At 32.9% G+C, this 22,548-nt stretch overlaps 2 protein-coding genes across 2 annotated transcripts; one reads left to right on the top strand and one right to left on the bottom strand.

The window, feature by feature from the left end:
- Positions 1-1,609: 1,609 nt before the first annotated feature.
- Positions 1,610-11,480, bottom strand: LOC133181804 (vesicle transport protein USE1-like). Its single transcript, XM_061316409.1, has 6 exons — positions 11,376-11,480; positions 8,538-8,590; positions 6,634-6,712; positions 5,982-6,105; positions 5,008-5,174; positions 1,610-4,172 (listed from the first exon to the last, which is right to left on the bottom strand). Exons 1-6 carry the CDS (start codon positions 11,469-11,471, stop codon positions 3,990-3,992), a joined length of 702 nt encoding a protein of 233 aa, XP_061172393.1. The 5' UTR covers positions 11,472-11,480; the 3' UTR covers positions 1,610-3,989.
- Positions 11,481-11,712: 232 nt separating this feature from the next.
- LOC133181802 (stabilizer of axonemal microtubules 5-like) lies at positions 11,713-19,603 on the top strand. Its single transcript, XM_061316406.1, has 8 exons — positions 11,713-11,803; positions 12,806-13,368; positions 13,483-13,589; positions 14,133-14,364; positions 14,548-14,666; positions 17,272-17,473; positions 17,559-17,647; positions 18,540-19,603. Exons 2-8 carry the CDS (start codon positions 12,810-12,812, stop codon positions 18,696-18,698), a joined length of 1,467 nt encoding a protein of 488 aa, XP_061172390.1. The 5' UTR covers positions 11,713-11,803; positions 12,806-12,809; the 3' UTR covers positions 18,699-19,603.
- The last annotated feature ends 2,945 nt before the right edge of the window (positions 19,604-22,548 follow it).

Raw genomic sequence — 22,548 nt, 5'->3', positions numbered from 1 at the left:
AACATGGACTTTGCCATCATAATCATATGGGAGGCAAGGGGTATCATTTTGTGAGCTCACAGTACTTCTAGTTTTGTTTTGTTTACATAATAATAGTAAAAAAGGGGGAAGATTCACACAATTAAATAAAACTTTAAGGTTTGTTACAGAGTACTAATTATTTTTTTTTTTATCCCTGATCATCCTATTTCTCTTGTTGTGGGCATCATATCTTCATCTATCAGTTTATTTGTTTTACTTTATATTTTCATTCGATATTTCTACGGATCCTTTATAGTTTTGCATTATACTAAGGTGACCCTTAAGACCCTTGGGCCTCTTGTTATATAAATTTTGATTTCATAATATGCACAACAGTCTCTAATTCATGAACGTGTAGGGCAAAGCCCTGGTGGGGGTCAAGGGTGAAGCCCACAGAAAATCCTGAATTTTAGGGGAAAAAGATTTTTAAAGATTTTTCCTATGTATTTCTATATAAATCTTTGATCCGCCATTGTGGCACCACCTGACCCCAGGGGATTATGATTTATATACACTACCTTTAGATGCTTCCATATAAATATGAACAATCATGGCTTTGCTGTTCTTAAGATTTGTAAAGATTTTTCCTCTTTATAACCATGTTAAACTTTGATTGCCCACAGCAGCCTCACCCTACTAGCCACCGGAGTCATGATTTGTAAAAATTTTAATCTGCACTATGTCAGGAAACTTTCACATGAAGTTTATTCTTTTCGGTTTCAGTGGTTCTTGAGAAGAAGATTTTAAAATGACCCCATGCACCCAATTTTTACTATTTCTTAATTACTTCCCCTCATAAAAAGGAGTGGCCCTTCATTTGAACAAACTTGAATCCCCTTTACCCAAGGATACTCTGTGCCAAGTTTGGTTGAAATTGGCCCAGTGGTTCTGGAGAAGATGATGAAATAGTAAAAAGTTTACGATGCCAACAACAAGTATGACAAACAACAGCAGTGTTTGAAACTTACTGTAAAATTATCTAGACATGCAGGGCTGACTACTACTGAAAGTTGTCAGTCCTGCCAAAAATCTACTATCCCGAGAAAATAAGTCTTTTATAACTTTGTTTTTAGCGATAACGTGAATGAGGCCAGATCTCTATAACTTTGATCCTGATTCTGTTGAATGATGAATTCTACCCCCTTTGCTTCTTACACTTTACAACCGATAATATTGGTTGATTTGAGAGAGACTTATTAAATATATGAATTTTGATTTATGGAATATTTTAACACGTCCAGCAGGGCGTCCATACGTGCAGATCTGTTCGCCATGGCAAAATTTGTGCGTCTCGGGCGGTTTCAAACACTGACAACAGACAAATTTTGTTAAGAAAAGCTCACTTGAGCCTTTGCTTCATGTAAGCTAGAAGACCAATTAAAAATCTCATCTTTAAGAGTGGAGTGTATTACAAGCAGTAAACAAGCAAAACTGTACTGTATTTGTTATTTTAATTCATTGAGAAATAATGAAAAATTATCAATTGGAGGAATTGGATACATGTATTTTAATTCATTGAAAAATACTCTGAAGAGGCTAATCCCCCCCCCCCCCCCCAAAAAAAAAGTACATGTATTACTTTCCATACAGTAAAATTAGATTAATCATACACATAACTCACCAAGTGATATTATACATAATAAATTCAATTAAAAATAAACATTTTACTGTGATACTCTGTACCTTGATTGACAAAGATAGAGAATGTTTCATACAAATCTATACATGTACAAATCAGAATTTAATACTCTCTCATTTGAAACAAACAAAATTATAACTTTTATGTGCCAATGACCATGTATTCGTCACTAGCATACAAAAATATGTTACCATCACACAACAACTATCAATACTCAAATAGTATAGTGTTGTATTCTTGTTTTAACTAATCAAGTCTTTCAACGATGAAAAACAATAGGCCCATGGGCCACAATGCTCAGTTGCTTTAACACTGTTGTTCTTCATAAGATTTCGAAACAGACTTCTATATTCCCATGACCCATGAAAAAATTGTGACCCCATACTATAGCCCCACTCTTACTCAAAAAGTCTCTGTATTCACACAACATGGGGATGCTTCAAAATTATTAAGACTATCATGGCCTTGCAATAATGGAGAAGCAAATACTTTTCCTGTATATATGCATTATGTGAAATTTGATCCCTTTTTAGCTAACTCTAACCCACAGTGCTTAATTTGAATAAGAAATGAATCTACTCAGCTTTGGAATGTTTGCATATGAATGGTGTGATTGTAGTTCCTGAGATGATTTTCAAAATTTATTTCCTATATCGTCCCATGTAAAATTCTGATCCCTGTTGTGATCGCACCCTACCCCATGAGGCCATGATTTATTTCAGTATCTAAACTACCACATGAAGCTTTCATATAAGTTTCATCACTTCTGGACCAGTGGTTTCTTGAGAAAAAGATTTTTCAAGAATTTTTTTTTTCCATATATTACAAAGTAAAGCTTTGATACATCTATTGTGAACCCACCCTACCGCCGGTAGTCATGATTTGAACAATTTAGAATCTACACTATTCCAGGAAGCTTTCGAATAAGTTTTATCTCTTCTTAAAGGAAGATTTTTAAAGAATTTTTTTCTATATATTTCAATGTAAAAATATGATTTTCTATTGTAGCCCCACTCTACCCCGGGGCCAAGATGTGTATTATTTAGAATTTATAGTACCTCAGGAAGCTTGCATTTAAGTTTCACCTTTTCTGGTCCAGTGGTTCTTGAGAAGATTTTTGACGATTTTTCCTACATATATCAATGTAAAACTTTAATCCCCTATTGTGCCCCCACTCAATACCAGGGGGCCATGATTTGAACAATTTAGAATCTACACTACCTCATGAAGCTTTCAAAAAAGGTTCATCTCTTCTGGCCCAGTGGTTCATAAAAAGAAGATTTTTAAAGAATTTTTGCTACATATTTCAATGTAAAACTTTTATCCCTTATTGTGCCCCCACCCAATTCCAAGGGGCCATGATTTGAACAATATAGAATCTACACTACCTCGTGAAGCTTTCAAACAAGTTTCATCTCTTCTGGCCCAGTGGTTCATGAGAAAAAGATTTTTTAATGACCCCACCCTATTTTTGGTTTTTCTTGATTATCTCCCATTGGAATAAAACTTTGCCCTTCATTTGAACAATTTAGAATCCCCTTCACTCAAGGATGTTGTGTGCCAACTTTAATTAAAATTGGCCCGAGGTTTTTGAGAAGAAGTCAAAAATGTGAAAAGTTTACAGATGGACACACAGACAGATAGACAGACAGATGGATGCTGGACGATGGGTGATCAGAAAAGCTCATTTGAGCTTTTAGCTCAGGTGAGCTTAAAACAATTAATTAAATAATACAATCAATCAACAAATTTTTTAATTCATTACTAGTATTAGATTATTAGAATATAAAACATGTTCTTAATTGAATAAAGCTATATTCTTGTTCTTGTAGCAATAGATTTCAAAAGAGGGTTTACTTAGTTTTCACTTATCTTCATCTTTTTAAATGTAAACCTAATTACAATCAAAGCTTGTTCTCTCACACTCAATGGAGCAGAGGGGAAAAAAATTGAGATATACATAAATTTGAGATATCAAGGGTGAAATTCATAAAGAAAAAGTCATTGGGACTTCCAACTGGCTTCAACATATCCATGGTATTCAAGATATTGATGTTTGAGATACCAAAGTTCAATTGTATAAATAAATGTAAACATGAAATGTTTATTCTGAACACAATTATTTCTTAACAAAAAGAAAAAAACAAAATAAATTATTAAGATTGCAAAATCTTCATGATATAATATCCTTACATCATCTTCATATCACAGATATCAACTACACATGGCATAAAAAACAGTCTCTAAAACTACCTCAGCCATAAATTAACAAGCACCAGTATACACACAACATCACAATTACAAATAATCTAACAGGGAATCAGAGTCATCAGGATGTTTTCTTGCCAAACAAGCGCATGAATACAATCATAAAGAGGAATGTGAGAGTGACAAACACTAACATGATCCAGATCCACCATGAGCAAGTCTTGGTATGCTGCTCAAGTCGATCACTCTCCACTTTGAGTTTTTTGGTGTTTGAGTCTGCCAACTTCATACTCATTTCTAAAGTCTGAAAAGCAGGAATATTAAAATTGGATTTTTTTTTACATACCTGGTAATAGAATGCCCATTTTCCCTTGAAACACAAAAATCTTAAGATTACTCAGGAAAGGAAGAATAAAACCTAGCGGATTGAAGAACTACTTCTGCTTTTTCTATTTTTCCACTTCTGATTGAGCTGTTGTCTATAATGTCACACATACAATATCTGTAGTTTTACTCTAACTGTCTATTAAAACATATCAACCAACACCTACAACTGAATGTAATATCTACTCTTGACAATATGTAATAATACTATTCTAATTGCTCTATCAAAACACATTGTAAATGACATGGCAGTATGGAGTATCAAAATGTATCTTGCCAAATAACCCACCTCAAAATGTCTTCCCTAACAATCTTTTACCTTTTTTTATGTGTTGGGACATATTCTAGTTTATGTGACATAAAAAAACGTAATATTTGTTGAAAAATAAATGATTTTAAATCTAACTTTTGACTAAATGGCCTCAGAATACATTGGTCTTCCTCTTAATTCTCTTTGCCTGTGTGTTTAAAAAAATAAAGACTATCACAGTCAAAAATCTTTACCTTAGAACTTGATCAATTCAATGTGATCACAAAATCTGAAGATGACTTTGTCTAACTGTTTACACTGATGTAGTAAATATGAACTCTTTGAATTGAGAGGTGTGTAAGTTATCAGGTCACTTAAAAGTTTTGATGAAATGAACAAAGATGTAACCTTTTGGGCACTTACATCTGATGTACAGGCATTATCAATGTACCATAAAAAAATGATAAAACTGCAATACATGTACTTCTTACAACAGTGTATCTACCTTATTGTCTCTCTGGACAATTTTCCCAGAATCCCTCACATTCTCCTTAAGACTGCGAGTCAAATGCAGCATTTGCTCTGTCAGCTTTTCATGTTTTCCTCTCTGATGCTGAATAAGAGTCTCCGCGTCATCATTTTCTGCCACCTTACGATGTCGTAATTCTGAATCTGTGAATTTAAAAACATTCAATAAGTAAATCATATCAATTCAACAACTTCTCAAAACTTCCAGTTATAAAACATTACCATTGTATAGCGGTAAATTAAAGCAAATGTGTTCTGTACATGTAGGAACAGAATGCTTAGCATAATTGTGCATTTTTTAAAATGGCTAAAGGTAGTACATGTAGTGTAAAGCAAGAAAACATTTCAAATACTAAAATCAGTACACAATGTAATAATTTACTGCTTCCTAACCTTTGAGCAATGAACATGATGAAAGATGCCTTTTTTGTAAAGTAATCCCAGTTAAGGTAGAGTAGGGTACTTGCAGCATAACAAACTCTATTTGACTTGCTCAGTGTGGGCTTAATTTGCACACCAATACAAAAACAAGAATTGCAGAAGTTCAAAGGTTCAAAAGAATTTAATGACGTAAATTTTTAAGATTCCTGACCTACAAAATCTAAATAGTACAAGTTATATCTTTATAAGCCAGTATCATTTAGACCCATTTAGGGTTTATTAGCCCTGTATAGGAGAGTACAGAATACACTTATCTACTGGCTGTGAGTGTTATAGCTCTTTTACGAAACCCACAACAGGAACTATTCCCATGGACTTCTCCGAAGGGTGGGTAGAACAAACTATGTCCACTAGGATAGCTTTGCTACACGTGAAATTTTTCAGACTATGAACCTTATTTAACCTTCTTAACTTCAGAAAAATCTAACAGAAGTATAATAAATATCATTACCCACGGTAAGCTATCTCTGTAAGATACCCCTATGTATAGGAGAGTACAGTTATCATTACCCACTGTTTTCCTCCCCAGAAGTTCTTCCCTTTCTTCCTGTTCATATCGTGCCTGATCCTGGAATTGTGACAGTCTAGAGTTGCTCAGTCTTTCCTCTGGTGATTTTCTATCTTTGGCTGCAGACTAAAAAAAATATTGCTATAAAACATATGTAAATGCAAAGTATATTATTTTTAAGTGTATTAAATGATAAGCACCATTAACCATTTAAAACAGTGAGTTGAGGGTAAAATATACTCTCTATAACTATGTAAAAGGTTACACCACTTCTTTTCAGGCTCATACCATTACCTAAGGCTTGCTGAGATGTCCCTGTGACTATAACACATATGGCCTTAGAAAAAAATATGTTTGTTTACTATTACATGCTGATAAAAAATAGGGTTGGTATGCATGATTTTGTTTTTCTTTATTCCCTTTTTCAAATAAAGGCACAACTTTAAAATACATTTTTTATGACAGTTTGAAGCTCTCTTCTTCTAGCATAATTTATTTTTCTTACAATTTACCTGCTCCTATAATGTGACTTTATGACCTATAAACCAACAATTTTTTTTATCATGTGTCAGTTTCTTCTAAGTTTCCATGCATATAGCATACAATGTTTAGGAGGGATATTACCCAAATTTTTCAAATTCATTCAAAATTTACCCTTTTGTCCGATTCTACCAGCTCTTTCAGGTATATCAACTTTTCAGTGTACTCATCCAGGTTTTCTTGAGGAGGGCGGCTAAAATTCAAAAAAGGAAATATATGTGTAATGACTTTTAAATATTTGTCACTGCAAAAAATGGTAACCTCTTCCCCTCATGATTCAAGACTAGGATAAGGCTGTCCGATAAATATCACAATGTACCAGCCGTTGTTACTTCTCTGAACTACCAAGATATGACGTCATAATAGAATATAACGTCAAGTCACTGCAAATTTGAGCAGTCATGATCGGGAAAGTGTCATAACTTTTACATTCCTTCTCAAGGCATGTAGATTTTATTTTGACTTTGATATTTACATCAGGTGTCTGAATTGTTGGTTAAAGTTTCTATGTGCTGTTATAATGGTGATTATTGCAATACAATATCGTTATGCCTTTCTCTTTCTGATAATGTACGTATTCAAACAATAACAAACAATGAATATGAAACGCTCCTTAGACGTCCGTAGACAGAGTTAGAATTTATAAATCATGCATATATTAGACTGGCACAAGTGATTAATAAAGATAGTTGAAGATGTTCTATGCAAATCTACTAAAGAAGTATGTGTTCTAACTGAATTTTGCTGGGGGATCGTATGTAATTTATCCTATTTTGTATAAATTGCGATGTAGAGTGGGAAATTCGCCCTTGTATATGGGTAAGTTGAATTTCTCGTGAAAATATTTTCTTAAGAAGTTAAACTCAGACTTGCCCCCAGCACTTTATATATATACCCAAGAATACGTTTAATTGACTTATATAACAAATTGTCCTCAATAATTTTGTTTTTTACTTGTGCCGATGGGGCTTTTGTGCAACAATTAGGAAAAATTATAAGTGTCCGTCATGTGATCAACACGGTCATGTGATATCACAAATTTCCTTTTTCACAATACCTTATTAAGGTTTTGCCAAAAGTCAACATGTCGAAAAATTTATTTTTACAATAGCTACAAAACTATGTGGTTCATAAAGTTAAAACTTTTACAGTTTATAAATATATCTTTGATAAACAGATAGAAAACATCACTTGATAACAAATACTTTAAAAAAATATTTATCAAGAAAAATTCTTTTAAAAAAATGCATATATTTTAAAAAAAAAAATACACCTAATTAATTCCATACTTTTAGTGAAAGCCATCATTGCAGAAACAATATATGTTTGTCAATGAAGGGCAAGTTGGACTTCGATAGCCTCTGGAAAGTTGTTTTCCCTGTTTATTTTGTCCAAATGTTAAGATTTGAAACCGAAAGTACATTGCAAATGGCGGATTTTATAGGGGTCTTTGTCTTTATACATGTCATGCTTTCAATAACAGCCTTTCAGAGATCATTCACGTCCAACTTGCCCTTCATTGATAAACATATATTATTTCTGCAATGATGGTTTTCACTAAAAGTACAGAATTAAGCAGGTGCATCTATTTTAAAATATGCACATTTTTGAAATTTTTTTCTCAAAAAAATTTTTTTTTTAAATATTTGTTTTCAATTGATACTTTCTATCCGTTAATCAACGATATATTTATAAACTGTAAAAGTTTTAACCTTATACCTCACATAGTTTTGGAGCTACTGTAAAAATAAATTTTTGGATATCTTGACCTTTGGCAAAACCTTAAACTCTCTTCACAAATCTACTGCACATGTATACATAGATTATAAATTGAAATCAAAATCTAGCTCAAAACATAATAGCATATTTCTAATGCATATTAAGCCTTCGGACAGCCTTAACATAGCCACGTTGTGATTCATTTACCAAAATAATTATTTTAGCTACATTGTATATGTTGACTATATGCTTTATTAAAAACACAGAGATTTCAATAAAAGATTTAATCAGTACCGCACCTGACTTGAGACCTCTTCATTTCACTCAGTAAATCTTGTAGAGTTTCTACATACTGAAAAAAAATAAAACATTAATGTTTGAAAACCCTTTGTTGTACAATGAAAGTTATACATTGTTATGTTAAGTTTAAAAGTCAAAATTTTCAAACAAAATTTGAAATCACAGTATTATTTAGTGGTATATAAGAAGAAAGATATCTGTATTTAACAAATACAGGTTTTTATTTCATTGTTCAATCAGGAATGTGGACTGTCTTGGTACTGTTTTTTAAATAAAGCACATGTAGTCCTTTGAGATTATTAATGTTAATTTTTCTTGTAAGATGCTTATTATTTTGGGGTTTTATTTATGATTGATCAACGGTTTCACGTTTTTAAAACTAACGAAAGCACAGAGCACAAGCCTGCCTATCTACCAAATTTATATATTTCATGCACTAGTATTAGATGCATCTTGTGCATAAAAATCTCAGATAGGCAAGCTTGTGTTATGATTTTACATCAAATAAGGGGCCAAATTTGGCCATCACCATACCATCTCCTTTATTTATAAGCTTAAGTCTTTTATTAATTATACATTGTTTTGCATGACATGCATTCATAATATCTAAGGAGAGTAATGTTCATATTCCTATTGATTATTTGTTAATAAAATATACATGATTAAAACATACAAAACATACTCTATAAATAATTACAAAATGTACTTTATCAATAATTTGACACCTAATGACTAATGTAAGAGGGGGTACAAGCTGCAAATAGGACAAAAACTTTTGAGGCAAAACCACTGAAAGTGAACATGCAATTGGAGCAAACCCACCCATTATCTTATTTTCAGAGTTGAATGCTGTTGGGGTCTGGAAAATTGAAAGTTGACTATATGTATTCAAGATTCGCTTATATTCTTTCCTGTTTTATGGTCTTATAGATTCGGTATATCTGGAGTGTAAACTGCTAAGTATCCTACCACTCATACATGTATGCATTGATCAGTAAACATGATAAAGATTTGTTAGGATCAATATACCCTACATGAAATACATTGCTCCATCAATAGTTGAATCCACACTTTTTCAAAAGTTATGTCCCTTGGCCATCATCTTTGGGGAAAAACTCATAGAATCCCCACAGTAATCTTTGTAGTTTTCTGGTTGGTAACTTTGTCATTTGATTTGAAAAAATCTGTGCATCTTGTATATTGACTGCCACAGGTTTGGGCTACCCATACATCCAAAGAAAAAAAAATTAAAACACAATTTATTGGAGCATGCCTAAATGTTTGGTAGCATAAAGAGGAGAAATGTAATTTCTAGGGATGTGCGATTTTATTGGTTTAACAGTATATCATGATTTTTTTACTGCACGATACATTTTGTGACATGGAGACTAAAATACCGGTATTAAGTATGCAATTAAAAATTCTGGAAATAATTTTTTTTGTTCAAACTCTTGAATTACAATTACAAGAATTGTAAAAAATATTGTAAAACAGTAAAACAATGGCATCCTAGCATCCAAACATGTTTTATTAATATATTGATAAAAATGAAAAGTAAACTTAATGATATGTTTTCATAGGGACCTATATACTAACAGGAAAGGCAACTCTCGCAAGTCTCATGATAATTCATAAGTTGCGGGATTTTGTAAGTCAATTTTAATTAAATATGTCTCTTTTGCTATCGAATATTTCAGAATAAAACCTTAATTTATTTATCAAAAAATTATTCAAGATTTGTTGTTAGCACTGTTTTTACTCCTTATCTTAGTAGTGATTATGTTAATTTAAAAATCAGTGCATGTCCCTGATAGGCCGTATTTCTGAGAATTCACTGATTTTGGTGGTTGTTTACTTACATATCTAAATTATTTTATAATATGTGCTTTAAAATATATTAAAAATCCATTCCCGATACACAAAAAGAACAGATTACATTAATCAGAAAACAAGCTTTTTACTGAAAAAAATGTAGTTTAAAAAACTTGCAGTGTTGTGTGTGACATTTTAGGTTAATAAACATGGCGCTGAAGGAGTTGCCTATCCCATTAGTATATAGGTCCCTGGTTTTCACACTAGATATTTTAAGAAAGTTATGGAAATTCATTGAAAATCATAGTAAAAATTATGTGTGAAAATATCATTATATTATCATGATATTATTGGAAAAAATTGTGATATACTGTGATACAAAATTTTTGGCGATGCCCATCCCCAATCATTTCTCTCCCTTTTGACCTTTTGGTTGTCCCCGCAAAGGGACACACTTTTGCAAAGTGCAAATTGGACTATTAAAACTTTTTGAGTGCTTGTTTAAATGTTTTACCTGGTGTGAGAAAAAAAAGAAAGAAACGTCACTAGAGTTGGAAATAAAAACACTTAAAAGAGACTACCAAAGTTTAGCAAAAGTTGTGACAGCAAAGTGATTTTATCAGTGGAGAATCCTGATCATCCTATCAAAAAGTGACCCTGTATAAACACAACTATATTCAAAGTAATGGTGGCACCAAGACCATCAGACATATCACATGGCATTACAGAAACTGATGCAATCTTCTTGTGCATCATTTATTCTGAACTTTGGTAAACTGGACTTTTTGAAAGAAGAGGAAAAGTGAAAAAGATCTAGAATTCGTTAAATGTGTATTATAATTAGGGAATTCTTTAAAAAAAAAAAAGAAAGAAAAATGAATCCTACTTTCGTTTTAACCACACTGTGTAAAAGGGCAAGTAGTGCAACATATGGCAGGTCTAAATAATAATTGAGGAATTTTCCGGAATTATCTTACAGAAAAAAACATGAACAAAATTTTTGCAATGAAATTATTACATTTTACCTTCTCAAATCTCCATTCCCCGGAATTTCTGTCTTTTGCCATCGTTTCGCATCTACTTAATAATTTCTTGAAATTTAATTCTGTTCTTGACGCCATGTTGGAAAATTTAAAGTGCTTTTGTGGTTTTCAAAAGCAAAAGAGCGCCACGCTGGTTTTCTGTAGTAATCTGTACGTAGACTATTTCTAGACAATTTTTAAGCACTCTCTTTTCATTGTTATTTTGTTCTTATTTTTTCCTTAATCAAACTATAAATTATGATGACTTGTTTTATTTTATTCTAAATTGATTATTGATTCTTGCAAAGCAACTTTGAAAGCCCTATCCAAAACCAACAATCCGGAAGTAACATGTAGCTATGGAAATTATATACAAAAACTTCCACTTGCCTTGGATCAATGTTTATTGTTAAAGAGATTTAAACTCAAAGGTAAATTTGAACAATTAAAAAATATAAACGTCCAACAGTGTATGTGGTCAACATTACTTAGATATACCTTATGTTTTTAGAAATTCATTGCGTAACAAATTAATAGACGTTTAAAAAGTGGTAAGATATCAAGATATAACATATGAAGCATCACAATCTTTTTAGAAACGCTTTGACTATGCTGCAACAAAACGTGGGAGAAGGGGGGAGGGCCCTTTCAATGAACATTTTCTGCAGTAAAAAGGTTACCTTTGGAAAAAAGGGGCTCCCCTGTAAAAAAAGGCTGTTATTACGTGCCTGCAATATGAAAGGGGAGGGGGGGGGTTACATGCTATAGTTTGTACAATGAGCGCTCCACGGGGTTACGTTTTTACATTTTATTATATCAATCAATAATAAGGAGAGGTACTAGTAAATTGTAAGCATTTTTTTTAATCCTTTGATTTATTCAATTAAATATGATCATGCTTAAAACAAAACAACTAATAAAAAGAGCTGGACATCGAGTCTAACAAAATCCTGTTTCTACACTTAAGAAATGAAACTGTGTGTACTCGTATTGTGTACCAAATAGAATGCATGCTACATGCACTTAGAATTAAATATGAGGTTGGCATCAGTTGATGCATTTCTGTAAAAAGAAGGACTTTTTATAGCATTAATAATATCTATTAAATTTATAATAATTTTTAAAAACTACAAACGATCTACTGAATGGTGCTCAAAATATTGCCAAGAAATGCTCTAACAAGTTATATGACTTCAATATGCCTTAGCAGCCTACAAAGGTTTCTTTTATATTGTTACATCCTTTTAAATATAACCACTCTACATATACTACCGATCAGATAAAAATCAGATGCCTTCTGTTTTGGGCAATGTTTTTGTCTTCAGGTCCAACAAATCATATATGTAGCCCCCATACATTCAGTCAATAAATACATGATACATCATTTTGACTGTTGCATTTAAACCGCACTTCTAAAACTTGATGTATTTCAGAATTATGTCACAGACTGTGGCAGTCCCCTTGACAAATCCCAAAACGGGGGCAGATTTCCTGGCCTCCACCAATTTTAAGGTGGCCCAGGACATGTCTGTCCTTGAGGGGTCGATGCAGAGTATCTTTAAGAAAGACTATCCGCCCTATCAACACTATGGCAGGGAAAAGGAGTCCGAGAGACCAAAACTGGCCGAAGTCATGACGAGGGATGACAAGTTCTTCAAGGATAAAGCATCAGAAACCGTCCGAGCGTTTGAATATCGTTATCTACCAAAACCAGTTGCTTTAGATGACATTCACCAAAAGCTCCGGTCAACTAACTTCAAGATGGATACTGATGTAAGTAAAGTAGACGTTTTTGAGACCATGCATACGTCGTATTTTAAGCCCAAGATCACACCTGCGTACCAACGTGTCGAACCCGCCACAAGCACCTCTGTCAGTCATATTCCTCAAGGAGATCCCGAGAAAGCAGCCGAACCCTGCTCGGACTATCGCGAAAGGTTTATGGGTCATGATACATCAGTGCACGTCACTCACAGAGCACCATCTATGCATGAAGGTAATTTTTTTTTATTGAATCTTTTATAGAAATAAAAAAGAAAAGAAATATTTCCAAACATCTTGAAAGAATGCTAGGTGCTAGTTGAACTTGAAGATATTTATTATATTAAAGGTGGGCCGCCCACAGTAAAGGGAGACGATCGCTTAACAAACTTTAACACCTCTCATAATGACCAGTTCCAAGGCAAGTGGGAGAAGCCTGTGCAGACTTTACCGGCAGTATGTTTCTTTTGTATTTAATATTGATATCTTATGAATCCATTTGTCCGTTTTTATTGTGTTTTCTAGAACACAAGCCAAGTCTGATTGCTTTATACACACAGACTTCCTAATCTATGATATTCAACATATATATACTGAACTAAAAATGAAATATCGCTTTAAATATATTTTACAATTATTGAAAGAGATGGATTTTGATTGGCTGATAAACGAGAGATATTTTGATTAACTGTTAAATCTCTATATAAAATACTCAATATTTTCAATTTTCATATTGAGATCTGTGGTAAAATCTGTAATTTTCTGGACAATCAATAATCTGTATTAGAGTAAAGAAAATCATATCACACCGTTTCAAATGTTAAGATTTTGAATTGGGAAAACACCTCTTGGAAATATTATATTGCTTTCATCATGTAAAGAAAACTTCTATATGATATTTATTTTAGTGTAATTTGATAAGTATATGCCTAGGCGTGCCATTTATTTGAAACACCCACAATGTCTACTCTGAATTGTCAAGGTTCTGATTTTTTTTAGCCGTATGGCTACAACATTCCAGTGGGGGATCCAGACAAGGTCACCATTAATGATACCACGATGCAGGCGACCTTCCCCTACATCAGTGACAAGAGCGAAACCAAGCCGTACTGCAAATCAGCAGTCAGCGCTTACCTCGGCAAAACAAACTTCAAGGAGAAGGACGGCCATGGCAAATATAACGATTATCTGAGTACAGCCAGTGTTTCCTTCCAGCCAGCATCCACCACGTGTGAGCACTCTCAGTACAGTGATGATTTTGTTACAATTCATTGAATTCAATTTTCATATGAAGACACTAACATCATATCAAAATCGTAAATCCTGCCTTATTAAACTGAAAGCAGTGTAGGCTATTCGAATTATGTAACTTTTAAATATCCTTTTTCACAATTATTTTATTCAATCAATCCAGTTGAGAGATATCGTCCTGGAAAACATCGAAATCACAGTGATTTCCCAGAGGGTGACCTCGAGGAATCCAGGGTCACTGAAAGGGTCAACATGACGACGTCACGATTTTACCATGGCAACGTAAGTACAAATAACAGACTCCAAGTAAATTTGCTTTATTTGAAGTGAGCAAAGCAAATGCTGTGGAATGCAATGATTTTTTTTTTATTTCAGCAGAAATTTTTATAAGTTCTGGCAATGTTTACATCTTTTATATAAAGTTTAAATGTTAATGTGAAAAGCTGCTTTTTCTATATATCTGTATAATCTTGCAGTTAAGCTCTTTTAAGATTCAGGTAATGTATACCAAGAATTGCCTATATTTATCCAAAATTTCCTTTGTTTAAAAAATAATTTCTAATAATTTATTATGTCTAAACGTTATTGAATTAACAAACATCAAATTCACAGAGCGTTATGTAGAAAGAGCTAATTACCGAGTCTCAAAGAATTACATGTAAAATTCCTTACATGGTTTTTTCCTATACAAAACTATAATTCTCTTATATTTGTACGTGATTTAAATCATTGTTTAAATATCATCATGTAACATGGATCCTCATTTCCCAGTACACGTCCATTTAAACTTCTAAGTCAATGACTTTTAAACATTTCAATTGTTTCAACTAGTGATGGCTTATTTATCGCTTGGCCCGACTATGGGGTTATCATTTTTCAGGTCTTCAAAATGTTTAAATTCAAGATACGTATACAGTTAAAGTACTGAGTATATCATTGAGTGAGTTAGAAAGATTCCAGTTCCCCAAGGCCAGGGCTATTTCCCGAGGCGAAGCCGAGGGAAATAGTCCTGGTCGAGGGGAACTGGAATCTTTTTAACTCCCGCAATGATATACTTTAACTGTTTTATCATACTGATACAAACGTAAAATTTAGAGGATTCAGATAGCGTGACTTCAAAGCAGGGAAAAGCTCACTGAACTAACACACGGGGATTAGTCCATTCATATATCATACCAATGTAATTTAAGTAAAATCTAGAGGATTACGGATAACCGGGAATTAGCTTTCGAAGCAGGGATTAGCTCACTTGACTAACGTAAGGGGATAAGTCCATTCATAACGATTTCTAGGGAATTACAAGGCCGTAGGAACCGGGGGGCACGGGGGGGGGCGTGCCCCCAATAATTTTGCCGATATATAGATTACTGTAGAAAACATAGCTAGTATATGTTTGGGTTGTGCCCCTCAATAAAAACGTCTGATGACCTTTTTTTTTTTTTGCTTGTCAAGGAATTTTTGGTTGATAGTGCCCCTCAACTGAAAATGTATGGCTGTGCCCCCCCCCCCCAACTGAAATTGCTTCGTACGGGCCTGAATTAGTCATATCTAACGATATAATTTTATATAGGGATAAAATCAGTAGAGGTATAATAAAGTATTTTATCCCTAGAGATATGTATGGAATGATACTAGTATACACACACCAATGTTGTATGTCCAATATATACTCAATCAAACGTATAACGTTTTACTAATTTAAATTGACAGTATTTTTATGTGTTCACATTTTGTACCTACCCATAACATTTATGTACGTTCATTTTATTGAGCCATTATGTCCACTATCTTCACATTTATATTCTGTTGTGATTCTAGTGTCCAGAGATTTTGTGTTAATTAGTAATTGTTTTACAGCGTACTACTTGTCTGTAAGTATTTCCAACACAAAGAAACCTAAATCTCTCTTGTACAGTAGTTCACTATTAACCGACCTTAGCCTTAGGTACGGAATGTCTCATTCAGGCAATGCTATATATGTAGACTGTATAACTTATGGACCAGGAAAGGACAAAGAGTCATTATTAGAAATCCAAGAGCAATATCTATTATATACCTGCTTTCAGCGCAAGAGGAATTTACTCTGTTTGAGTATTTACATGGTACATGTAATTGTTTAGTTCATTTTAGCTAGTATGTTAATTTATTCCAGAATCAAGAAATCGCTCAATATCACAGTCGGTGAGCAAAGTTTTTGATATTTCGGTATCCACTCCAAACATTTTCAAGAGAATTTTTATATTTATTATCTCATATCTTTGAATAATAATAATAAAACAATACAAAAAAGTAAACCAAAAGTGTATCTTTACGTGTTTGGTCTTTAATGTAATTTCATGTAACGCAGGAAAACTGACCAATAATAATTGAAGGTACAAGTATACTATACTATAGGCTATAAATAGTTGAAGAAGAAAAAAAATATACGAAGTAAAGGGATGATGTGCCCCGATATCGATTGAGTGATTCCGACTACTTCCTCTGCTACAACACGTTCAAAACTACTAACTCTATAGTTTTTGTATTTAAATTTTTAATGGTTTTTAAATCAGTTCAATTTTCTTTGTATATTTTTTTCTTCACACACTGCACATTTACAGTGGTTAAGGGTAATTGATAATAGATAGTAAAATTGTAGAGTAGAAATTTTTTGTAACACAGTTTGATAGAAATAACATTTCATAAAAAAAAAAAATAGCCTAGTATGTGAATCATCATTTATCTATACCCATCACCAAGACTCATTGTATTCGCGATTTTTTTTTCATCATTAAGATATAATTCACTGTTGTTACATGTGCATTCGTAACGGTTATGGAACTCGTATTATGATATTTACTAATCTCTTCATCGTGATAGGCATTGTGAATCTTTTTCATCTTTACAGCCACCCCTAGGTTTACACAATCGGATCATCTCGGGAGCAAACCTAAGGACAAAGAGTAACGTTCAGTTTGAGGAGCCCCCTTTGACGAAGACGTTCTATGATACTACCACTCGGACCACCTTTAGGCCCGCCGATGTTCCGTACACTTATGATCGTACAAAGTTCCATACAGAGACCAACATACCTATGGATTATTACGACAGTGAGTAATGACATGTAAATCAAATGTGCTTCTTTGTCGCCGTTGTTCCCAGATTCTGAACTATAATTCCTTCGTTTCGTTTCAGAGAATGAGGCCAAACACACCTCGTCCTTTATAAACTACAAAGATCCCAGGACTGGAAGAATGAATATGCATAAACCCGCCCTGGAAAATGTAAGAGACAGCATTTTATTACACAATTCATTTTTTAAAATCAAACTTTAAAATCAAACTTTAAATCAAATCAAATAATATCCCGATAGTCAGTGTGTTTGTCATGTAAATGATGTCTGTAAAGGAATGGAGTTTATAAATAGAAACTTGGAATGAATGATATAGGGGTGTGATAGAAATAAAGACGATATCTCCGTGTGTCTATGATAAAAACTATTATCTCATGCACTCCCTCAGATGTGTTATGGTTATTCGGTAAGGGGTGTTTTCTTTTATAAGTGTTTGAGGACAGGACTCGATTCCCTTCTGGATAGACCATGGACTTCTTTTGCTTTTTTCTTTTATAACTTAATCTTTTAGTAACATATTTGTGGTCTAATACATACCATCAGTTAAAATAAATTACATAACACAAGTGTTACATTAAAAGGTTTAATCTTAATTTTAAAGTTTTAAGCTTATATATACTAGTAGCTATCAATCTGAGACTCCGAGAAGTTTGGCTTTTCTTTTCATTTTCAAAAAATAAACGTTGATGTTTATGTCAAATTATAAGAGTTTTCAATATAGCATTAATACAAACATTACGATGGTAATCATACTGTAGATTATTTATTTGGACGTCGCTCAGTAACTAAAAATTTACAGCGGGACATTTTAAGTTTATGAATATCTGATAACTTTTCTATTGCAATGCACTTGTTTAATAAATTATATCTAAGTAAAAACTCTGTCCTTTAAGATGTCGAGATGCTATTAAAGATAGAAAATATCAACTTTTAGGTTCAAGTTTTCAAATGGCGATTCATATTTGATGATGGGGAGATACAGATTTGTTTGAAGAATTCTCTCTGTGATCTTTGTAATGTCACAACTTTTATTCTAATTTTAGTTGAAGATGTCACACATTCTGCCTCCACTGGGAGGCCCTCAACTCCATAATACGACCCACCAGGTGATGTTTACCCCCAAATCGTCAGAAAAATACGTTTACGACTCTCAAAGACTACAGAAGAGTTCCGTTCCTCTTGGTACCCTGAAAATCGTTTAAGGCTAAATCGTCTAAGAGTTATCTTTCTTTGTGTATCGTACGCCAGAGTCTTTAAATCAAGGTTAAAGGAGAAGAATGCAATTAAATTCACCTCCTTACATTTATTTTATGAACACTTATACATTATTGGTCTTATTTAAAGTAGAAAAAACAGATACCTATCAGGAGAGCACACCTTGATCTCAATAGAAAATTATTATAACATAACCTTAATTTATAAAATTCTTATCTAATTGAAATCAATGACAGGAAGGAATGAGCAATTTGTATACTTTATAAGCTTTCTTTGATATTTTTTTAGAAGTGTTTATAGATGAGATTATATCGTGAAACATTAAGTGTTCGTTTGATTTGTATCGCTGTAAAAGACCACCACTAAATTTAATGGTAACATTATAGTCAGTATGACTCAACTGTTCCTATATTGTTGTTCAGTTTAAATGACTTTTAAATGCTCAATTAAGTATTCAAATCTGCACATCTTGCCAGATTTTTAATTTTTTTTGAATATAGTAAATTTTTGCAAATATCAGTATTAACATCGGTTTTTCAAATACACACGTTTACTTTGTGATATGAGATTTTATTAATACTAGTATTATTTATAAGCATAATATAAACCCTAGCAGTATTATGGAAGGTTGTTAGTTTTTGTGCATAAATATGCTGTGTCTAATTGTTATATACATGCCATTTTTAATGTTTTTTTGAACTGTTATGATTGTGGTACAACTTTTTTAGTGCTTTATCTCCTTTTGAATTAAAAAAAAAATTATCAATGATTGAGACCTCCACTTTTTAAAACAAGTTGCTTGTTTTTTATTTATCTTTTTTTTTTTTGTTTGTTTTTGTTTTTGTTTTTTTAGTGCTGTCATTTGTTCTTTGTAATATGAGTGTTACGTTTTTAAGTGTCCATTCTTAAATTGAATAAAGAATACAATTTAAAAAGAAAAAAACTTTTTGATTTATGTTTTGTAAAGATTTTTCAAGAAAATTTCCTCTGTACGATATACTGGTAAAGTCGAGTTCCTAATAAGGAAAATGGCATAATAGTCTTTGGTTTGAACTTAAAAATCAAAGAACATTGTGTAAAGAAAGTCTCACTGATATTATAACGTATATATATTCTTATAAAATAAATAGTAGTTATGGGTGATGGACCTACTTGACGATTCTCAGACACGTCTTAAGAAAAATCTGTAATGTGACCAAAGTTAGTGAATTAAAATTAGATCACATCATAGACGACAAAATGATGTATAAAAACAAATCGACAGCTATATGCATGATAACATAACAAAAGGTGTATGGATTTCTAAAACTGCACAACAAACCCGCTCAGCAGGGTGCTAAGATGATCTCTGACAACGTCACACATAGAAAGGTTGCTAGTCTGAATACCCCCAAAGGAGACGTGACACTTGTTAAATTTGTCAAGGTGTAATGATGCACCGGTACTCTAAGTGACTGACATAAATAAATATCTATTTTATCGTCTAATTTGTGGTCTCGTGCCATTTTATATGCTATCTTTCCGTCAGATAGAAAGAGTATATAAATAAAAGGTACACAATCCACAGGAAAAAATGTGCACTAGTTCAAATAAAATCGACCGTGCTAGACTGAAACCCAAACACAGACAATACAGACATCTCAAAGTTTTAAATGTTGAATATTTAATCGTAGTAGATGTACACCCATATGGTACACCATTCAGCTTTCAAACTCTGAATCTGATCAATATTAAAATCATAGTCTATGAAGGCACTAATTCATTTACATTTCACGATTGGACTTCTGTGTTGTGACGTAAAAGATTATAACTCGTGTATTAATATCAGAATGATAAAATCTTTCATTTTGGTGAAAATGAACGACAAGAGTAATTGTTAGTAGTGTTCCAAAATCACTTTTGCCATGGAGCTAAACACAGTCTGCGATCTTCACAGGTCGAGTGTTTTTTGTCGTTTCTAATGCAAAATAGTAGAAATGACATTTATGTGATTGTCTGCTGTCGATGTTTGAATCCAATCAGAAATTGACACGAGAAAAGAAAGATGACGGAGGAGATTCGGAGAATATTTACTCTAGCAGTGTTATAAAAATGTCAGAATACAGATTGTTGATAGAAAAAGAAATTCTGATGGACTTACATACCTCTATAAAATCTATTAAAGTTAAAAGAGTAAGATAAACTCCGAATATCTGTATACTTATAAAACATTTCGTTCAACAAATATACTAAGAAAGCTAAACAAGCTGTTCCCGTAGTAATATTTTTGTTTTCTTTTGATATTGCATGTTTTCTGTATATTCTCTTTAGAGAAGTGGACAGGCTTTCGCTTACATCCGTGGCGCAAGCCTGTCCACTTCTCTAAAGAGAATAGTTTAAAATTCTGTACAGTATATGCAGACTGGGTACAGTCCACTAACACATTTCCCAAATTAATGTTACAATATTAACAATGTTAACGTTTTCTTATAGATCTATAGCTTCTTCCCTAATTTTCGTTGAAGGATATGGGTCATCCTGGATAGATTCTAGCTATCGTTAAAATGATATTCAATTGTCCTACGGACCCGTGAGGGTTTGTCCCGAGACACAGTTAGATTATTCTTTAAACTTGGGACATCCCTCAAATGAAAGCGCATTAATTTCTCTCTCGATGTGCATGTCCTATTCGTTTTCCACCAAAATGCAAACATCTGAAAATGAAAGTATCCAAAAGTCAGGGTATATGCACACGTACATCAAACAATCCAATTCCTTTCCTTTTAAAGATAACCTAAAACTGAAAATGGTTTTGAACGTGGAATTTTATACATATATATTAGTCTGATTAAAATCAAACCTTCATAAGTTCCTTTTTATTTTGATTGTCGTGCATGTGAAGGTTCGTGCAGGCTACTGACAAATAAAAGTTAATGTTACAGAGCTTTCAACAATCTCATTTAAATTCAGAATTTCGCAAATTCTATGGTCAACAACATTGCAAATACAATGCAGCTTATCGTTGGAGCGTATTTTTACAAATATGTTTCAAACCAATTGTTAGCCCATTATTTTACACTAATATTGATCACGGATTACTCCGTTTATCTGATTGTACAGAGGGTTCATGGTGGGTGTGCATTCAGAGGATGCTTTTTCCTCTTAGGCACCTGATCCCACCTCTGGTCTTTCCTGGGGTCCTTGTTGGGCCCTGTTCGTGATTCGTATTGTTAACAGGATATCTGAGCTAGGTTGATCACTGATCGTTTTCTTTATCTTTTCATTAAGTCTAAAGGGGGCGGCGATACTGGTATAATGAAGATAAAGAATCAGAGGAATCCATGCTAAGATTTTACAAATTCTGAAAAAAATTATAATATTTCATCTATAGTTTAATTGTCTCAAGTAAATATGAAGAAAAACAAAAAATCTTTATTTTCATAGGTTGAAGTTATTCTAAATTGAAAGTAAGCTATGGTTAGTCTGCAATATCCGTCAACGATTAAGAATCTTTTTACGCTTTATTCCGACGCAATTAGAGGAGGAATGAATTTGCTTTTGCCAAGAAGGGTCGGACAGGCTTGCACGACTGAACGAACTTCAAAATCGTCTACATATCCTATTACAAAAACATAAAGCTATAAACTGAAATCAAAGATAATTTAGTGCTTGCCTTCATAAAAAGTTCTAATTTCTCGGATTTGTTTTCAAGACTGCAACACTTTAGATGGTTACAAGAATGAGTGGTAGCAAAGAGGTTATCATGTTGTTGATAAATGTGGAAGCACAAAAATGTAACAATTAAAAGGAGAAATTAATATGCTTTTCAAGGATGACGTCAAAATTCTCTTGGAGGAA

Source organism: Saccostrea echinata, unplaced genomic scaffold (assembly GCF_033153115.1).
Source record: "Saccostrea echinata isolate AGI-Se365-2 ecotype Australia unplaced genomic scaffold, CSIRO_AGI_Sech_v1 ptg000009l, whole genome shotgun sequence".
NCBI lineage: Eukaryota > Metazoa > Mollusca > Bivalvia > Ostreida > Ostreidae > Saccostrea > Saccostrea echinata.
This window is presented reverse-complemented; position numbering and strand designations above follow the sequence as displayed.